The 18,844-nt window shown below is 44.0% G+C and overlaps 1 protein-coding gene across 1 annotated transcript; it reads left to right on the top strand.

The window, feature by feature from the left end:
* The first annotated feature begins 4,402 nt into the window (after nt 1-4,402).
* On the top strand, nt 4,403-16,888 carry LOC112457313 (leucine-rich repeat-containing protein 24). The gene has a single exon (XM_025020276.1). The coding sequence runs from the start codon at nt 5,649-5,651 to the stop codon at nt 7,554-7,556; it is 1,908 nt and encodes a 635-aa protein (XP_024876044.1). The 5' UTR covers nt 4,403-5,648; the 3' UTR covers nt 7,557-16,888.
* Nucleotides 16,889-18,844: the final 1,956 nt, after the last annotated feature.

Raw genomic sequence — 18,844 nt, 5'->3', positions numbered from 1 at the left:
CACGAGATTATATCTATTTTTCACGTCATAAATCCCGACGTACTAGATTTCATCGTCCCAAGCTTTTTTCCCCCTTACGTAAAACGATCCTCTCTCATGTAGTCTCAGCAAGATTATTAGATAAACAAGGTGAATTTTCTACGTGTTATATATTACTTGAATTTTCAAGACTATGTTGTGAATCGCACCCTGCATTTTAAAACTTTCTAATTATTAAGGCATTTCTTTATCGAATGAACATTTTAATTAATCTTACTATTTGTTAAAAAGTTCGCCATGTGACCGGTTTCAAATAGCATCGATATACAATTGTTTGCAAATTGATATAAAATTTATGTTATAAATGATATTGAATTATCAAATGTATAAGAGAGAAGGAAATTGTTCTGTGTGGATGTATCTTGTTACCCACAAAGTTATTGCCGAGGTTTATTTATTATTTACTCGTATTTCGAAACATCTGCGGGCACTTATTGTTACAGTTTGCAATATATTTTGTACGTATATCCGAGGATTATTGCGGCTAATGCACGTTTAAGCGGATTACGTCAAATGCGACGTTACATGGAGGTATCGAAGTATCCTCCTTATAATACGGCTCACATAATTTGTCGCTCTAGACGTAGTATGCATTTTCCTCTAATACTACACTTAATACTACTTAACATTTAACGTTTAGTACGATTTATCAGATAAATCAGATAATTGATATCGGACAAATGTAATAAACGTCTCAAGGATACTATTGTTCTCATATCGATGTTGATTTTACAATTTAAAAAAATTAATGACTTGATTGTGGGATATAACAAGAATACGTGCATCATATTTGTAATATCGTTAGCACCCTCAAAAATTATACAACAAAAAATCTAATATAAATGACACGAGCTATTCGTGAAAATAATATTTCCTAAAATTAATTTAAAAAAAATGATAAATATAATATGTATAAAATCCTGTCATATAAGAGGAATGCTTTCTCAAGCCGTCAGCAAAAGAGTATAGTACCAAACGCATTCACTATCGAAAATGAAACATTGATACTTCAATACCATCGGATAACCATCCGTATTTCGATTCTACTGCCGTTATTGTAAGCTTTCCCAGCTCCACGCGATCCTCCGCGGCTCTTTCAAAAGAGGAGGATCTGCGGAAGTAGAGAACAAGCCGACGTGGCTCGGTGAGTGGGCGGAGAAGAGGGCATAAGAATTATGCTGTCAGACCCTTGGCGCGATATAAACGTTGGGCCGCTATTGATTTTAAGTAGTCGCTTAAATAGCGTCGTTCAGCCGTGCCACCACGGCGTCCGCGTCGTCGGGATGCATCGCGCCCGAAGATGCGTTAGCGACTCTCTCTCTCTCTCTCTCTCTCTCTCTCTCTCTCTCTCTCTCTCTCTCTCTCTCTCTCTCTCTTTTTCTTTCCCTTATCTCTTCGTAACGTTTTATGAATCCACCTTCCGATTCCACGCGTTTTGCATTCTCATACTCTCCAGTTATATTTATTTCTTCTTATCTTTGTTACTCTCGGTTCAGTTTTATTGCAGGAAATCATGCAATCAATGATTTATTGTTATATGGAATACATGCGATCACTTACATTTACATGTATTTTTTTCCAATTTTACTGCAAACCTTGGAAAACGGCGAAATTTACTTTCATACCACGCAAAAGGGATGATGAAATTCTTAATTCAATTTTATCAAAGTCCGATACATTTATAAGGTGCTTTCAGTTTATAGGTTTCTGAAATCTTTCTTGGATTCTTTTTTAACTAGTGTGTGGAGGTTGTAATTTTAATTTTAAAGTAATATTTCATCTTAAAGACTTTCCCTGCCAATAAATTAATTCATCGTACTAATTAATGTGTTGCATATCAAAGAAAAAAATATGGTTAAAGTTTTTATTTTACCCTTTTTATCTTTCCTACCGATCGATCAAGTTTCAAGAAGAACATCTACATTTTTGTATACCCATCTCTTCGGCTACGTTCCCTGGCCGGCGTTTCAAACAGTTTATATCAATTTTACTGCTGTTTTTAAAACAAACAAAACAATACAGTCAATTCTATTTATTTTCATAAAGCGCACTAAATGAAATGACGAAAGAAAGCGCAATTCTACGACCGACCCTCTTCTAGACTAATTCTGTAAGATTTATTTTCTCGTCACTTTGAATCGTTACTTCCCTCTTTTTTCTCGAAAAAGAGAAAAAGAGAGAGAGAAAGGGGAAGGGAGGCAGAGAAAAAGAGAGAGGAACACATCGCAATTTTGCCGACAACGGACGAGCAGATATCGATTCAGACGGTCAATTAGGTCTAAGAGGTCCTCCAGGGAGAATTTGTACATGACACACTACGAATCACTCCTCCGTCTCATCCGCCACCGCTAATGTGTCATTCTTCTCGCCGTGTAGCCAAATTCAGCCAGCCGTCCCTATTACCCTCCGTCTCTCTCAGTCTCGACCGGATCCCATCTTTCTACGCGGTCGTGGCTCTCTCATTTTCTGAATTATTTTTCCACGAGTCGTTTGCAGGGTCGAGACTCTGGAGACGGGAGGGGGGGGGTAGAAAAGAGCAAGGGGGTAGAAAAAGAGAAAGAGAGATTCGTACGGTCGAGGAAGTCCGTATGCCACACACATTCCCCTCCGGCTCGAATATATAGGCGACGACAATGCGACGATAGCGACGGAGAAGGATACAAGGATGCTGTGTGGAAGAAGACGGAGCGGTATAAAGAAACGAGAAATACTCTGAGACCCGTATTCCTGCTTCTATCTTCGCCGCCACATTTAGCACACTAAGCGTAGCCATCGGAGTGTGTGACCATCGGGTTTTAGGAGACCGATCCCTGGAACGTATACTTTAACCCCCAGATTGGAGGTATGTTACCCAAGTCCGGAGATACGAAAGAATGGGGATGTTTTCAATTACGGTGAATGATGATGAATAAAATATCTATCTTTCTGTTACCTTCTCTGTAAATTCATCACGAAGGATACTATATTTTTTCGTGGTTTTTAACGCCAAGTGAATCCCCTCTAGCAAGTTCAACGTTGATCTCTTCCGTTTCTTTCCAATCATCGAACGTGGAGGGAAAACGGAGAGACAATTGAACTATCGTTAAAATTAATCGACGCGCGACGTCCCGAGGAAACGTCGCTTATTTGTACGGTACGAGAATCGGGCAGGCACGCGTTTGGCGCCGAGTATGCGACCGGAATACGGGATCTTAGGGGACCACGAAATCTCGCTCGCCTCGCGGGCGGAATTCTACGATGGAATTCTACGATTCCGTAGCCGATATCGCGGTCGGGCCGACGACGGCGGTGCCGGGGCGCCGGGACCGTCGCCCTCCGCCCCGTAATCTGGCAGTGCATTTAACCACTTTGCGAAATAGCCGTATATCTCTCTCGCTGTGACGTAGCATTCGATATGTCGAGAGTGTGGGTTTCGGCGGCGAGATCGGCAGAACGAGGTGGCGAGGAGACGGTGGAGACGGGGGAGAAAGTTCCCGAGGATATAAAGAGACGCGAAGCGCCGAGGCCCTCGTGTGACGGGGATGAGAGGGAACCCGAAGGGGGGAGGCGAGAGTATAGCGACGACTACGATATGCGCGCGCCCCCCGTCATACCCGTTTAGGGATAGAAGGTGCCCCCCGCCCCGCGACCAGGGTGGGGTTACCCGTCCGTTGGTAGGGGGTGGAAATGCTCCCGATTCGACTCGGCGTGTAGGGCGCACGAGCCGACCGCCGCCGCCGGGGGTTGGAAGTGGGGATTTGTTACAGGGAGAGTATCTGTAGGTAGCAGGGGGAGAGAAGAGGGTGGAAATGAGACAGAAAGAGAGACGGAGAGAGAATGAGAGAGAGGGTGGACGTTGGGGCGCTGGAGAACGTACGCGCGCGATTGCAGGGTACGAGGGGTATAGAATCACGATGGTCGCGTATATGTGTGTGCGTCTGGCATACAGGGTGTCGTGAAAAATTCAGATTATAATGGTATTCTCTGACGAATTTTTGCATTATTTGATCTTGATGAAAATTTCACTGAAGATCTGATTCTTGGTTATCAAACGTCGTAGGGGCTTCAAAAAAGATTCTGCTACTCCGATCTCTTAAAACCCTTTAAAGCTTCTGAAGTTAAACAATTCGGACTCCATCTCCAAAGAGAGAATTCCGATACCGTCTCGCTACTATCTCTCGAGTGCTTCTGACCACCCTGTAGCGAAAGCGGAAGAAGGGTGCGCCCTACTTCGCGTCGGCGTTTTCCCTCCCAAGCGGCCCAGCGGGTGCAACGGGGCGCGAGGGTAGAAACGCGGGGATGTTAGCGGGGTACGGACGTACGGACGTACGAACGGACAGACGGAGAGAGACGGAGAGAGAGGGCGACGCGAGATGAAGATACGAGGAGAGGAAAGCCGCGCGAGAGGGTGTCTCTCTGTTTCGCTGCCGGGGGTTTCGCAGTCTCGCATTTCAACAACGACGACGCCGAACGTCGCTGGTGTCGCCGTCGCCGTTTTTTCCCTCGAGCAAGGGAACGCGCGCGCGCGTGTACGATAGATAGAAGCGTTAAGAAAAGAAGAGAGAGGGAGAGAGAGAGAGAGACAGATGTCGACAGATATAGAGAGTGGGTGAAAGGGTGAAAGGGGGAAAGAGAGAAAGAGAGAGAGAGGAAGCGAGGGGGCTCGCTCGCGAACCCTCGTACGTTGGCCCCCGGCGCAACGAGAGCAGCGTTACGCTCGGCTAGCACGACGGGGCACCTCGTGAGAATTCGGGTATCAGGGGTGCTTCCGTATAGTAGCGGCGGTGGTCGGTGATGTGAGTGGTGGCGGTGGTGGCCTGGTGGTAGCGGTGGTGGTGCCGTCGCTGGTGGTAGTGGTGCGGTTACAGTCGATACGGCGTGGCGGAGGCGCCGAGGAGCTTCTCGTCGGGGACGACGCAAGTGGTGCACGTTGGTGGGCGCAGATTTACGTAAGAACGACGACAACGACGGCGACGACGAGGACATGTCCGCCTGCTCGTCCGCTTACTAGTGACGTCGTATGTGCTGGTCGCTGGTCGCGTGTGCGCACGTGTGACGCCGCCAATGGATACTCGACGAAGTGGCTGATCGAAAATCCGAGGGGACGTCCTCGGTGGTTTGGGCTCGTCGAGCGCGCGCCGCTCGCAGAGCGAAGACGAAGGAACGCAGCGAGTGCTATAGCGGCGAGGGGTGCTGGGAAAAGATTCGCGAATGGACGAGACGGGTCCGTTCAATTTCGATTCTCCTCCTCGTAATTCGCCACAGTGCCCAGCGAGGACTCCGAAGAGCGGGCGGCTCCGGATTAATTTCGAGGTGTGTGAAAAAAGCAACAGCCAATAAAAGAAGAATCGTAAGGAAGAAAACACTAGGGAGAAAGGAAGGAAAGGGTACAAGTGCGAGAACTCGGAAAGCAGGAGGATGGGCGTAAGATCGGTCCCGAGAGGCTTCTCCGCGCGGAAGACGCTTCTCGGCCGTCGTTGAGACGACGCGAATCTCGAGTGTCGTCGGGAGAGAGCAAGGCACAGAGAGAAAGAGGGAAAGAAAGAAAGAGAGAGAAGAGTCGAGTCGAGTTGCGGGACGTCGAAAGTTCGCTACGACGACGACGACGACGACGACAATAACGATCCATCATGGGGGTCTCGGTGTTCCTGCTTTACGCGGTAACGGTGCTCGGCGTGGCAGCCAGCGACAATTGCGCCGACAAGTGTTCGTGCAAGTGGAAGAGCGGGAAGCGCACGGTGGAGTGCGTGAATCGCGACCTGACCAGCATACCGGAGTGGATCGATCCAGAGACCCAGGTGCTGGACATGAGCGGCAACAACATCTGCCACCTGCCGAACAACATATTTATACACGTGCGGCTGACGAATCTGCAGCGTCTCTACCTGCGTGAGTGCCGTATCGACCGGATCGACAGCAAGGCACTGGCCGGCCTGACGAATCTCGTCGAACTCGATCTAAGCAGCAATCTGCTGGTCGCGGTGCCGAGTTTGAGCTTCACCGATACGCCATTCCTGCGCGATCTCGTGCTCGCGTACAACCCGATCAAGCGGATCCGTCCGAACGCGTTCAAGAGCACGCTGAATCTGGTGAAGCTCGATCTGTCGCACACGCAGCTCGCCGAGATCGAGGGCAAGGGCTTCCACGGACTGGATATGCTCGAGAGCCTCAAGCTGAGCAACAATGCACTGTCCACTCTGCATCCGGGCACCTTCGAGCCGCTCAACAAACTCACCAGTATCGAATTGCACGAGAACCCGTGGGTCTGCGATTGCCATCTACGCGAGATGAAGATGTGGCTGGTGAAGCATAATCTGCCGATGATCGTGGCGCCCGTGTGCCACGGGCCTCAGCAGTTACTCAATCGTGCCTTCACCGACCTCGGTATCGACGACTTCGCCTGCCGGCCGATCCTGCTGATAGCCAGCCGTTACGCCGAGGCCACCATCGGCGAGAACGCCAGCATCGAGTGTCGCGTGAGCGCGATACCACCCGCAAAAGTCAAGTGGTATTGGAACGGCCGGCTGCTGACCAATCACTCGGCCTTTAGCAGCTATCAAAAGATCCTCATCTTCGAAGAGGGCCAGTTTAGAAAACGAAGTACCCTCATCCTGACCAACGCACAGGAGGCTGACTCCAGCGAGTTCTACTGCGTCGCCGAGAACCCCGCTGGCTGCGTCGAGGCAAATTTCACCCTACACGTGTCCCTGAGAACGGCGGGCATGTCGACTTTAGGTTCGGGTCAGATCGCGGGGATATCCGCCGCGTTAGTGGTGCTCATACTCTTCATCCTACTCATCATCCTCGTCCTGTTCATTCGTCTACGTAGAATGCCGCTGAAGGACGTTAAGTCGTCGGCGCCGATGGAAGCGGCGACCGGCGACGGTGTCGGCAGCGGCAGCGGTGGCGGCAGCGGTGACAACAACCCGCCGTCCGCGACCTCGACCACCCGCAGGAAACACGAGGAGATCGAGACGACGTCGTTCGCGCTGGAATCAAAACCGCCCGCTTCGTTGCACCTGAGCTACGTGCAGAGACCGCACGCGGCCGTGGTGCAGGAGAGCGAGTACAGCACGATCAGCCGCTTCGACGACCAGAATCAGTCCGCGGTGGCGGCGATGCCGGGCGCCGGGTGTTTCTCGTCGACGACGTCCTTGATGCCGATCGATAATCCGGATCTCATCAGGGACACCCGGCGCGGCTCCACCGAGGACATCACGCCTTACGGCGTCGCCGATTACGGCCGCGTCGAAGCGTTGGACGACGCCGGCAAGATGCTCTACACCAGCTGCCTGTGGGAGGCCAGGGACAGCTGCGGCAGGACGTCCGCCGTCTCGGTGAACGCGTACCCGTCGAAGGAGCAGCTCGCGGTGGTCGCGCCGGTCGTCGAGCAGTTTCCGCCCGGGGCGAAGCAGATGAGAGTCTGGCAGAAGGGCGTTCCGGTGCTGCCGCCGGTCTCGGCGCTGAAACGCGTCCTGGGATCCACGCGCAGCTCGCCCGACGAGGGTTATCAGGAGGGCACCGGCACCGACGTCTAGGTACCGCTACTTCATTACTGCGACGCCCGGCACCGTTATCTGGAGCTACGTAGACGGCACCAGGAGGACGACACCGACTGCTAAGAGAGGAACGAAGGAGAAGAAGAAGAAGAAAAAAAAACAAGAGTTGTCCTCGCGAGTGCCGGACGGGCGGTAGTGAACAGGAGTAAAAATGTGTCGGACGAATCTCGCGTTTAAGTGTGATCGCGTCCAAGTGTGACGATGACCGATGATAACGCGCCATTATTGTTGTGCTCGGACTGCTTTTCGCCGCTGGACGAAAGCGTTATGCTCGCGATCGCGTTCGCGTATAGTGATCGAAGATACCGCATTATATACAGTTTCACATCCAACAGATACCACTCAAGTCGGCAGGTGCGATAACACCCTGCGATCGGGAAGGAAGGTATGGTATACAATTGCATGGAACCATGGACAAGGCGCGAGCAACGCACACAGCCCACCCCTAAAGACTGCCATAACTAAACTACCATAACTACGCGAATCGAATATGCTTAGGCGTATGCAAGGAGCTTTCGAGAGGTCGACGAACGCGTGGATCGTTACTGCAATAGGTTGACATCGTGGCCACCGAGGAACGTCTGCGACATGCATAAACGTCTCGCTCGATGCGAATAAACTGGCTCGCATGGTTGACCGTGTTAAGGATCATCGCGTGCGATTAGCACGACCTTCTCGAGCCGGGCGCAATAGGCGACATGGCGAAAACGACGGCTGGGCCTTCTCGAAGAACCACCCGTGCCCGTGCTCGTCGCGAACGAACGCCCGCAAACAAGTGTTTGTAGTGGTGTGACTCTTCGAGGCGGCAATTAACGACAAAGTTAATTAAGTTGAGATGTCTTGTGTGCAATGCGTGTGGTGCAACCAGTTGGTAGATGTTCGGTTCCGTTTGTACGTGTCACGAGGGTTGTTGCCTCCAGTGTTCGATATCGACAATGTCAACTTGTACAGGATGTTCCGAAAAAATGGTCAACGAAAGACGATGATGCCTGTCGTTGCGAGTGAGACGAACCCTCGTAAATGTGTGTTCTGAAATAACTCGGAAGCTACCCACGGAAGTTGTTTGTACTTAAGAATACATAAATATCGTGATTGTTAATAAGACTTTACGATTAAGACCTTCGAGTATGCAGAAATCATCTTCAGATTCGCAGTAATCTCTCGGGAATCGTAACTGCAAATTCGATGAGAATCCAAATTTAGATACGTGTTCATTAAGATTCGCTTACACTCGCAACGATTGACACTATTATCTTTCAAAATATTGGCGTTCCCCTCTGGAAATATTCTGTGTAACGGAGCAATGAAAGATCGGTCGATCGTATCAACCGCAAGGCGACGTCTCGCGCACACGGAGTGCATACAGGAAGTGCATACACATGACGTGCATCAAGTCAGGGACGAGGAAGCGATGACGATACGCTACGTCGGCCACGTCATTGTCTGGGCAGCACAATATCGACGGGTAATACATTTGTATAACGGCTAAAGCCAAAAGCAGTTTGGGGTCTATTGGGAGGCCGAAATCTCCCGGGTAAAAAAAAAATACGTTAGGTGGCACTCCCCTTAAGACGATAAACGGCGAGTACGAAGACTGGCAGTGCACGTTTCCGATGATGGGGATGACGCGTAGAGTTGCATAGGAAGCGAGGAACGACGCTTAATCTACGAAGTATCTCTCGCGGATTTTTTCTAGTCAATTCGGTGAAAGAAAGAGAGGAAGGAAAAGAAAGCGGAAAAAAAATACAGAAAATGAGAACGGATTTTCACGACGGAATTATTTATTCGGCGGGATGGGAAACTCGCGCTGGCAAAATGGCGCGTATTCTCAATTAAGAGAATACGCGAGGTAGTCTCGTTGTGTCAACATCTGGGTTATTCCCTCGAAGCGCTTCGGTCGACAAACTCTCACGATTACGGACCGGCGAGCCTATATTGTTGCTTCGAGTGGCCGGTCCGAGTGGCTCTCGTGTCCGAGACGAAGCCTCGCGAGAACGATCGAGTAAGGGATATGGCGGCCGGATGCCGCTCTGGATCCATACTCACGACTCCACGTTTCCCGGATTCGATCGCAATCGCGGCCTCTTGGCGGATAGTACCAATTTTTCTCGAGTACCCTATATCAAATTTGCTACGTTTTCAACTGATATAAATTTATTTTTTCAATTTCCATTTTATCCGAATACACAGCTTGATTGAATTTCTTATTTTATTTAATATTCAATTTAGCAGTAATTTTCGATATACGATTATTGTTACGCGTGGTATAACAGCAATTTTGTTTATTTCAATATTTATCAGCGTTAAAGATATATGTATATCGTATTAAATTCATACAACAAATGTACAACGGTGCCGATCAATAATATTGATGACATCGGATATTAAAGCTTTCTTAACATAAATAGATAACGTGCCATTTGCAAGCACGTGTGTAGTGACGGTGAATCCAGAGTATATGTAGGTCTCGATCATTGTCTTTTTGTGCGTGCAACGGGAACCACTGGAATCAATTACATAAGGCTGCGTGATAAGTCCTTAAAACCAATCGCGAGCGAATGTATACTATTGCTCAATCACTAAAGCTGGATTTCGCGATTGATTGGTTGGCTTATGTCTGGCGTTGGCGTCTTACGTAAGTGAGACTCTGTCGATCCACGCATTCGACGGTGAACCGTACTGTCAAGTTGAATTACTACGCTCCTAAGGGTAACTTTGAGTCGCGCATTGAGTGATCAATTCAAAGAAAACTCGAATATTTCACAAAATTATCAGTAAGCAACGTGCCTCCGAACAGCCTACAATCATAAAATACGTTATAAAATCTTTGCAGCAATAGAAAAAAAATCTTTTGGTCATATATTATTATATTTTTCAGTTCAGTCATTGGTTTTTATTGGATGTTCTTATTTTACTGAATGTTTTTAGTTTATTACGCGTCATGTATTTTCCAATTTGGTATGCTGTCTTTTTCTGGAAGAAAAAAAAATTACTTTCTTTAATCTATCTGCAACAAAAAGGCTTATGTTCTTGCGGCGAACAATTTAATCAAAGTTACGAGCCATTTCCTCAGGCACCAATTTGTCCTGGAGACATTTTTTTACCCCTACAAGAAGGCAAGCAAATTCGATCTGATAAGTCAAAAACGCCAGTCGCGAGTTTCGTTCGATCCCCATCTAAAGTGTGTCGACGTGCGTTTATTTTGTATGTCGTATATAAGCATGTACCCGTGTGCGTGCGCGTATGTGTATGTGGATGAGTGTGGATGCGCGTGTATCCGTGTTTGCGCGTACGCGTTTTCCGTTCGTCGAAAAAGCTCGCGGCCGAGATAGCGCGCGCGCAATTCGGCGCTTTTGCGTTTATCACCGATTGTTCTATAGCGTATCGCGCGGAACGACCGGGTTTTCTCTGCTCAATGATCTCGAAACCGTATCCGTCATATCGGAAAAAAAAATAACAACAGCGCCCCGGAAATAGCGCCCGCGGCCACTCCGGACGATATGTCGCGTGCACACACAGAACTGGATCGCTCGGACTTTTGCATTAGTTCTTATATCTAGAGAAAAAGGGGGCGAGAGTAGACGACATACACGTGACATATAAGTAAATAAGGTTGACTCTACGAGCTCTGATACGATTGTACTGAATATTCTAACAGCAGTTACAGGGATTACTTACGGAACTTCTCTATCTGACAATTTCTATTTTCCGTTGCCCGTAATTAAAAGTCGTAGTAATTAGCCGGACTTAAGTGACGAGGAAAAAGTTCATAGGGATGTAAAGCGAGTGACAACAGTTACGTTGCTTTGAAACGAACTGGTCGCCGTTTGGCTACCATTCTTCTCACACGGATGTGAGTTGGTATATACGTGTAAAAGAAGACGAGGTCTTCGTGAAGCTAGCGACCCATTTTTAGAATTTTCAACATAATTAATGGAGTCCCCCGTCTTTCTTTTCATTTATTTTTTTATTTCCATGACTTTAATTGCTATCTTATCCGAGTAAACGGATTACGAATAACCGAGTTTCGTTTCCTCCCTTTTTTATTTCTCGCGGAAATTTTCGTTTCGTAACAATTTCGATTTGAGGAATGCGCCGTTACCCAATCCTACCTATCATTCGTAGTGATCCGCTCGTTAATCTACGTGAACCGAATTCGTCCTCGAAAAAAATTTCGTTTGAAACTTCTACGTGCAGTTTCGCTTACATACACGATGCTAAAAAAAATTGTATGGTATACAAAGCTCGCGAGTTTTTCCGCTTTACGGACGTCGTTGCGCGTTACTTCCGAACTTGCAATCCCTCATCTTGGATCGTGTGACCCTTGCATTTCGTAAAATTACATTAAAAACGCGAACTAACGAAAAAAATGTCGCGTTCATTTTTTTACAATTATTACCTGCTTATACTTTAAAATATGCTTTTGGGCGTTCTCGCGCATACCGGCATGTCGATCGCTCAAAGCAGCCGAGAGTCAACTGTTGCGTGCAAGTGAGTCTTTATATCTGATTTCCACTAGTTTTTTTTTTATACCTTTCGATCGACGTGGCACACAACTGAGTGCCGTAACGCCACATGCCAGGTCAATATACGCAGTGATAGCACTCGTTGTCTATAGTGACTGTAAGGCACGTGAGGTCTAGAACCTCACAACTCAATACGAGCTACATCGATCGAGGAATCAGGAAACGCGATGTTAATTGCAATTTATTGTCAAAATCAAAGTGCGAATCTTTGAGGTGTAGTCGTTCATGCGATATCACAATGTTATTTAATAAAAATTTCTACAAAACGCGCTGGATAGAGCAATCTAACGAGTTCGAATCTGATCCAGCTCGTCGGAAAATTACACAAACGCAATACTGCCAGGAAACACTAATTATTTATGAAACTATAAATTGGGACACGATAGAGATCATATTATAAAGAATTAATAATGTAATGAAATACATTATGTATTTCATTATCCGTTGATATCATTCAACTCATAAAGGAAAGATATTCTAAATTTGAACACGTGTATGTGATTTCACTCTTTTACAAGTGATGACGTAGTCGTTTTAATTCTCATCATGTACCTACGCTATTATGCAGGGAAATAATAAATATTTCAAACTTTGGTATTGGACTTAAAATTCTATTTTACGAGAATCACTTTCAATAGTAAGTCCCCGGGGATCACAGAACTAAGAATGATTGGTTGCCCCATTCGTTGCTCCATTGAAAGTTTTGCGTTCTGAGAATGACTCAATAATAAAACTTAGCAAGTATACTCAGAATAATGCTGTTTCGTCTCATCATTGACTTTGGTTTTCGCTTTTCTGAATTACTGATCAATATAGACGCCTTTTATTTTCTGGAATCCTACTTTCGAAAAATAAAAAATTGTGTAGTTAATTATTCACACGTGGCATGCGGTATTGCGTGAAATGAAACTTTCATCGTACACACGAATGTCTGTTCTACACAGGCATAGCGATTTTATATTTGTTAATGAGGATAACTTACCGAATAATTTATTCAAATTGTGTTCAACATTTCCACGTGCTGTTTCGCACACAACATCGGACTAATATTAAATTAATAGTTTTATTATGACATTTTCTATAATTTATCATTGATTAATTTAATACTGTGACAACAATAGCTTAGAATAAATTAAAATACATTTAACGCTAATGAATCATGAATAAACATCAGTTATATAAAGCTAGTTTAACTTTTAATGTATAATTAAGCTTTTAATCCAAGTTTTGACAACGTTTTATAAAGCTCAATTAAAATTTATTTGCAAAGTTTCGTTATGCGTCGATATCATTCGATTTATAAAAGGAAGGATATTTTAAATTTTATGCACGTGACTTTCTTTTTTCTACAACCGACAGGATGATGCAGACATCCTAATCTTTGTAATTTTTGTAACGATAACGCGATTACGTATTTGCATATTTTTACGAGAAAATATATTTGAAACACTGCCGAGAAAGGAGAAGGGGGTACACAAGACGAGCGTAAACAACCCTGTGCACATATTTTCTCACTTCTTAAGGTAATTTCGCTCGCTGGGAGAAGCTCGTTCTTCGCTCCTAGCGTGAAAATATGCTTTTGCGACCGCGACGTTCGATGCCGCGGGTCTTCGTAAAATTTACACACCTTGAATTTTCGTACTTTCGGAACCATATAGACGTATTAACATAATGTTACGCAGCGGCGGATTTAGAATATTTTGGGCGCAAAATGAGGTATTCCGAGCCCTTCGAAAAAAAAAAGATATAAAATAAATCAGATGAATTTTATAACATATATATGTGTATCCTATATCATAAATATTTTTAACTAGAGTTTATAAAATTGTTATAATGTTTTAATGTTTCTTATTGATGTGGCCGAGACCGGCCGTATAGCTTTATTACCTAGGCCAAAGTTTGCATCAGTTGTTACGGGTCATTATTATCAGAATATAGATACAGCATTCAATGGTATTTTCCCGTTGTTGTGACGTAACAAATGAGTACCATCTGTCTTAACAATTGGCAGCAATAAATCGTAGTAACTACCAATCGACCGAAAAGTATTTTAAATTAAAGCGGAAACGGGACAAGTGCATGTGTGAGAGTGAAAGAGAGAACGAGAGAGGGGGGAGAGAAAAGGAATAAGAGATTAAAAGACAAAGTGTTAATTTTACTGAATTCGTGAAGTTTTGTATACATAGGCAATAATGTACGGCAACTTTTATGGTGGACAAGCGAAGTAATGCAAGAAAATCGTGAATTATCTACAGCACTTGATAATAATGAAGCAGAGATGGACACGGCAAATAAAAAAGAAGATATTTATTCGCGGTGGCTTCGCACATACAACAAGGTGTGAATGATAAGTGTTTTCTACAACCTCGAAGTACGCGCGGCAAATTAATTGTCGTTACACTATAATAACGCGCCACGTTGTTAATTTTGTACCCGGTTGAAGTAGCGAGATTAACTTCTAATCCGGCGTTCTCTCTTTTTAACTTAATTGAAAAAAATGTGGACAGACAGAAATTAAAAAAGCAAAAGGATACTGAATTTTAAAATAAGGACGCATATCTTAGTCTTTTTTAAAGACATTAAGGACAAGTTGCGTTTTAAAGTACTTTAAATCGCGTCTTAAGATACTTAAATCGATTTTAAACACATACACGTGACTGCCAGATGTGTAACCACGGGTCAAGAGTTAATTTCGTTCATGATGCGTGACGTTATTTCTCTCCGATTTGTTAAAAAGAATTATACAGATATCCGGAAATATATCTAACATAACATCTATTTATAAATATCCAGTTGTTACATAAATAACGTTCATGAAGGTGCGATGTATTTTTAGATGGAAGTAATTGAATGAATTTCTGATACAAGTACTCAGGTATGATTAGGGTTGCCAGAGATCTTTGTGTATGTGGATTTGCCCTAGATTTCAAGGCGACGAAGATAACGGCGTTATATCACAAATTTAGGAACCTAATTTAATTTTTGAAATCTTATAATTATATACGTTTCAAAACGAGAAGAGTAAACAGATTGAATCGAGGAACATATTGAAGGTATAGAACAGAGAATAACGCCCTTATTTATAAAATACAAACTTTGTCTTTACTGTAATCGTAAACCGTACTAGTTCCTGTATGTCGAAGGGAAAAATCTGGCAATCCTGAGAGCACGAAGAAAGGCACCGAGATACGCATCGACGTAACGCGTCGACCTCGGCCTTAAAAGCTGCCCTTTACAATTAGACCGAGTGTTACAAACCGCGTTGCCGCGACTCGTAACCGGCTATGCGCTCCGTGTTAACGCTAGTAATAACATTAATGAGTAACTCTTTAACGTGCGCCCCAACAAGCGGCCCGAACACGCGAGTCCTGCGAAAAATCCTCGCTACAGGTTGTTGGCTCTGTTAATAACCCGTGCGGTAACACATCCGTAACGTATGCATCATCCTTATTATTGGGACATAGACCTTCGTATATATGTATATATATTATATATATACGTCCTGAGTTTTCTAGCCCCTCTCTATCAATTTTACATTTTTTATCGTAATTTTAAAGCGCTGAGCGCATATCTACGCTTCTATTGCGGACAATAAAAATTTCAGTTTTAAAGATAATAGGACGTCGACGGCGTCTACAGGCTATTGTTTGAAACAATAGTATCGCGTACATATGCGCTCCGTCCGAAGGGATATCACATACACTTGTACGTACCATCGCGACACATCAGATATAATCTGAAAACCGGATGAGAGGAGGAAATGTAAATCTCTCGAAAATCGCGGGAAAATGATAGGGTTGCCAACGAGATTATTTTACAAAATCTTTAGATTTGACAAAATGTAAATCTCTCTTCGAGCTTGGAATTCTTTATACATTCCTCACATATCCACATGCTCACATATCCCATACATTCACATATCTATATGTTTTACATATCTATATGTTTTATTACACATCATTTTACACACTTACATATCGTTACATATCTATACCTATAAGTAGTTTTTCAAGATGTCATAGTTCTCGAAGGAAACTTTGTTATTGAATTAATCCGAATTAATCTAAATTTTTCTCCTCAGCGCGGAACCAATGCATTATTGTTGGCAATCTCAAAAAGTGAGCAGAGAACGTTATTATATATCCTGCGTGCGCGCGTGTACATGTTCGTGTGCGTTGTATATGCGTATGTAAGTATGTATGTGCATTTGCCTGTAAACCGAGTGCTCGCGTGTAAGTTATAAAGGAACCGGACCTAGTTTACGACCCTTAAGACGTGCCCGCCAAAGGGGGCAACCACTTTTAAGGATGTTAACGATGTACAAATGTGTAATTTAGTGTCGCAGAAAGAATCCGTCTAATGGCGCGGTGTATGACGACGAATATATAAGAAAAATAAACGAGAAAAAGTATATAAAAATATTTCTTTTATTTTACAAGTAACGAGATGGAAGGGCGTGCGTATGATTGCGATCCGTTTTAGAGGGCATAGGCGTATCTATATTTCCAAGATTACGCACTTTTTTGAAGGTATACATAAATAGAGCAGAATATACCGTTCAAGACGGAAATTGTTGATGAAAGAAAGGGAGGCGAGAGAGAGGAGAGAGAGAGCGCGCGTGCGATACGCTGTCATAAACCCACATGTACGGTAAAAATCATGTGCTATAAGGGCAGTTGTCGAAATAAAATTTTTTTCGATCGAATAACTGGTTTTTGTTCTTCCTATCCAGCTACAAGTTTGTTATTTTTTAAGATAATAAAAAAAATGCGAAATTGATAGAAGCGAAATGTAGCAACATTTGAAACAAACTGAGAATATGATTACAGAAATAAATATAAATATAAATCCTGTAGTTTTTGTAAGCACCAGAAATAATGAAAAAAAAAGGAATAAATATTTCAGACTTCGTCTGCGCATAACTATTTAAAACTAATGTGATTACATTTTTATTCATGTTCAAGAATTATTTATTTGACCTATCTGTCCATCAAATTTTCTGAATAAAATATGAGAGCCTGATGTGCAATTTATATATAATTTGTTTTCAAATATCTTTACAAAATATATTAATTTCACCGCTTAAATAACTTATATTCCTAAAGTTTATGAATTTAATTTAAATGCATCTTATACACCTAAAATAGTGATTAAAAATTATCGCATATGTTGAAAAGGAACCTCGATAATTCCAGTGCACTGTATCATAAATATTTATCGAGGATTTAACATTATTCGCCATTTTCGTACGTTTATTTTCTACCGTGTTAATGATCATAAATGTCTACGGGCACGTGCGCTAACACGATCTGTCGATATGTCGTTATTTTCGTCATTGCGTTTATCTGTTGACATTAAAAAGAGGTATTGAACGGGAATGTGGACTCGAGCCATGAGATTTCGAGCGACTGTCAAACAAACGCCGGGAACGAAGAGCGGAGAGATAGATCGAAGACAGGCAGGACGATGGTGCTCTTGACGTTTGACGAGGAGGAATCCCCTATCCGTCATTATTATAAGCGGCACTTTATCAATAGAAAGAGGGTCATCTCGTGTCAGATCGATCCGCTTGCATTTGTCAAAGTGAGAAATTATGATGGGTCTCGCATACATACATCATGTAAAAGGATCGCGTGAAAATTCAATTGGAAAGTATTCCGCGACGTATAATATGCGAGTAATATATGAAGGGAGGGATACGCGTCGAATCGTGATGTGCGTATATAACGAAAGAAAATCAGCAAAAAACGAGAGAAAATGAGCGGATAAAGGAAACGTCATGTTGGATGTCAAATCTAGACTGAATTCCGCAATTTTACGTATACCCAATTACGACGTTCATAATTAAAGTCTTGAAGCATGGATTATTAAATCAGTCAGTTTACTACGCACATTTCTCGTAAATATATTATATTATCTTCGCGAAAACGGAACATATTCATCATATTTTATTAATCAATTTCACAAACGTCTCTTCCGGCCTCTTCTGTAACGCGTATCGAGATAAATTATAGATACATATAATTTATCCCGGATCCCGGAGTCGCGAGTCGCGAGTGAATTGTCTAAAACGGATTTTAAGTAAATACGGACACGCAAATTCTACAGCAAGACCGCCGATAGCATTCCGCCGGATTTCTGGCCGAAAACGACGCAGCCTGATTGAAACCTGAACGGCCGAATTGCATCCGGCGACACGGGCGTTGCATTCTGAAATTTCATATCCAACAATCGCGTTATAGCAACAATGCCTTGATTGGTATCATTCTATCTGTGCCGTCTGTCCCGCGTTTCTATTTGTAACAAAAAATCAATATATCCGCATGATGTTCTCTGTCCCCTCCCCGTCAATCTGTCCCACCATTCCCGCGCTCTCCTTTGCTCCCAATCTTTACACGGATAGCACAGTTATTCTACATCCATATATGTATCTCTAACGGGATGAACGCGTTGTTGGGATACACGACAAATGCACGAGCACATGCTTTAGCGTTAGATTTAACGGTATTGTGCGTATTCATGTTTTTTCGAGTGAAAAAGCACGACGGCTGTAAAAAGCTGCAACTGCATTGTACAATGAAGAGAAAGAGAGAGAGAGAGAGAGAGAGAGAGAGAGAGAAAAGGGAGGAAAAAACAATATCGTTTGAAAGGGCAATCGGTTATTATTTTCTGTACTACTGTGATGTATCGGGTATCGATTGTGTGTTAGCAGAAATACCGTTATCTGCGTCTACGAGACAA

The sequence above is a fragment of the Temnothorax curvispinosus genome, unplaced genomic scaffold, assembly GCF_003070985.1.
Source record: "Temnothorax curvispinosus isolate PA1 unplaced genomic scaffold, ASM307098v1 QBEX01007734.1, whole genome shotgun sequence".
In the NCBI taxonomy this organism is placed as follows: Eukaryota; Metazoa; Arthropoda; class Insecta; order Hymenoptera; family Formicidae; genus Temnothorax; species Temnothorax curvispinosus.
This window is presented reverse-complemented; position numbering and strand designations above follow the sequence as displayed.

What these genes read in the sequence shown, in the direction of transcription:
- LOC112457313 (XM_025020276.1), top strand. Translation starts at nt 5,649, where the DNA reads ATGGGGGTCTCGGTGTTCCTGCTTTACGCGGTAACGGTGCTCGGCGTG.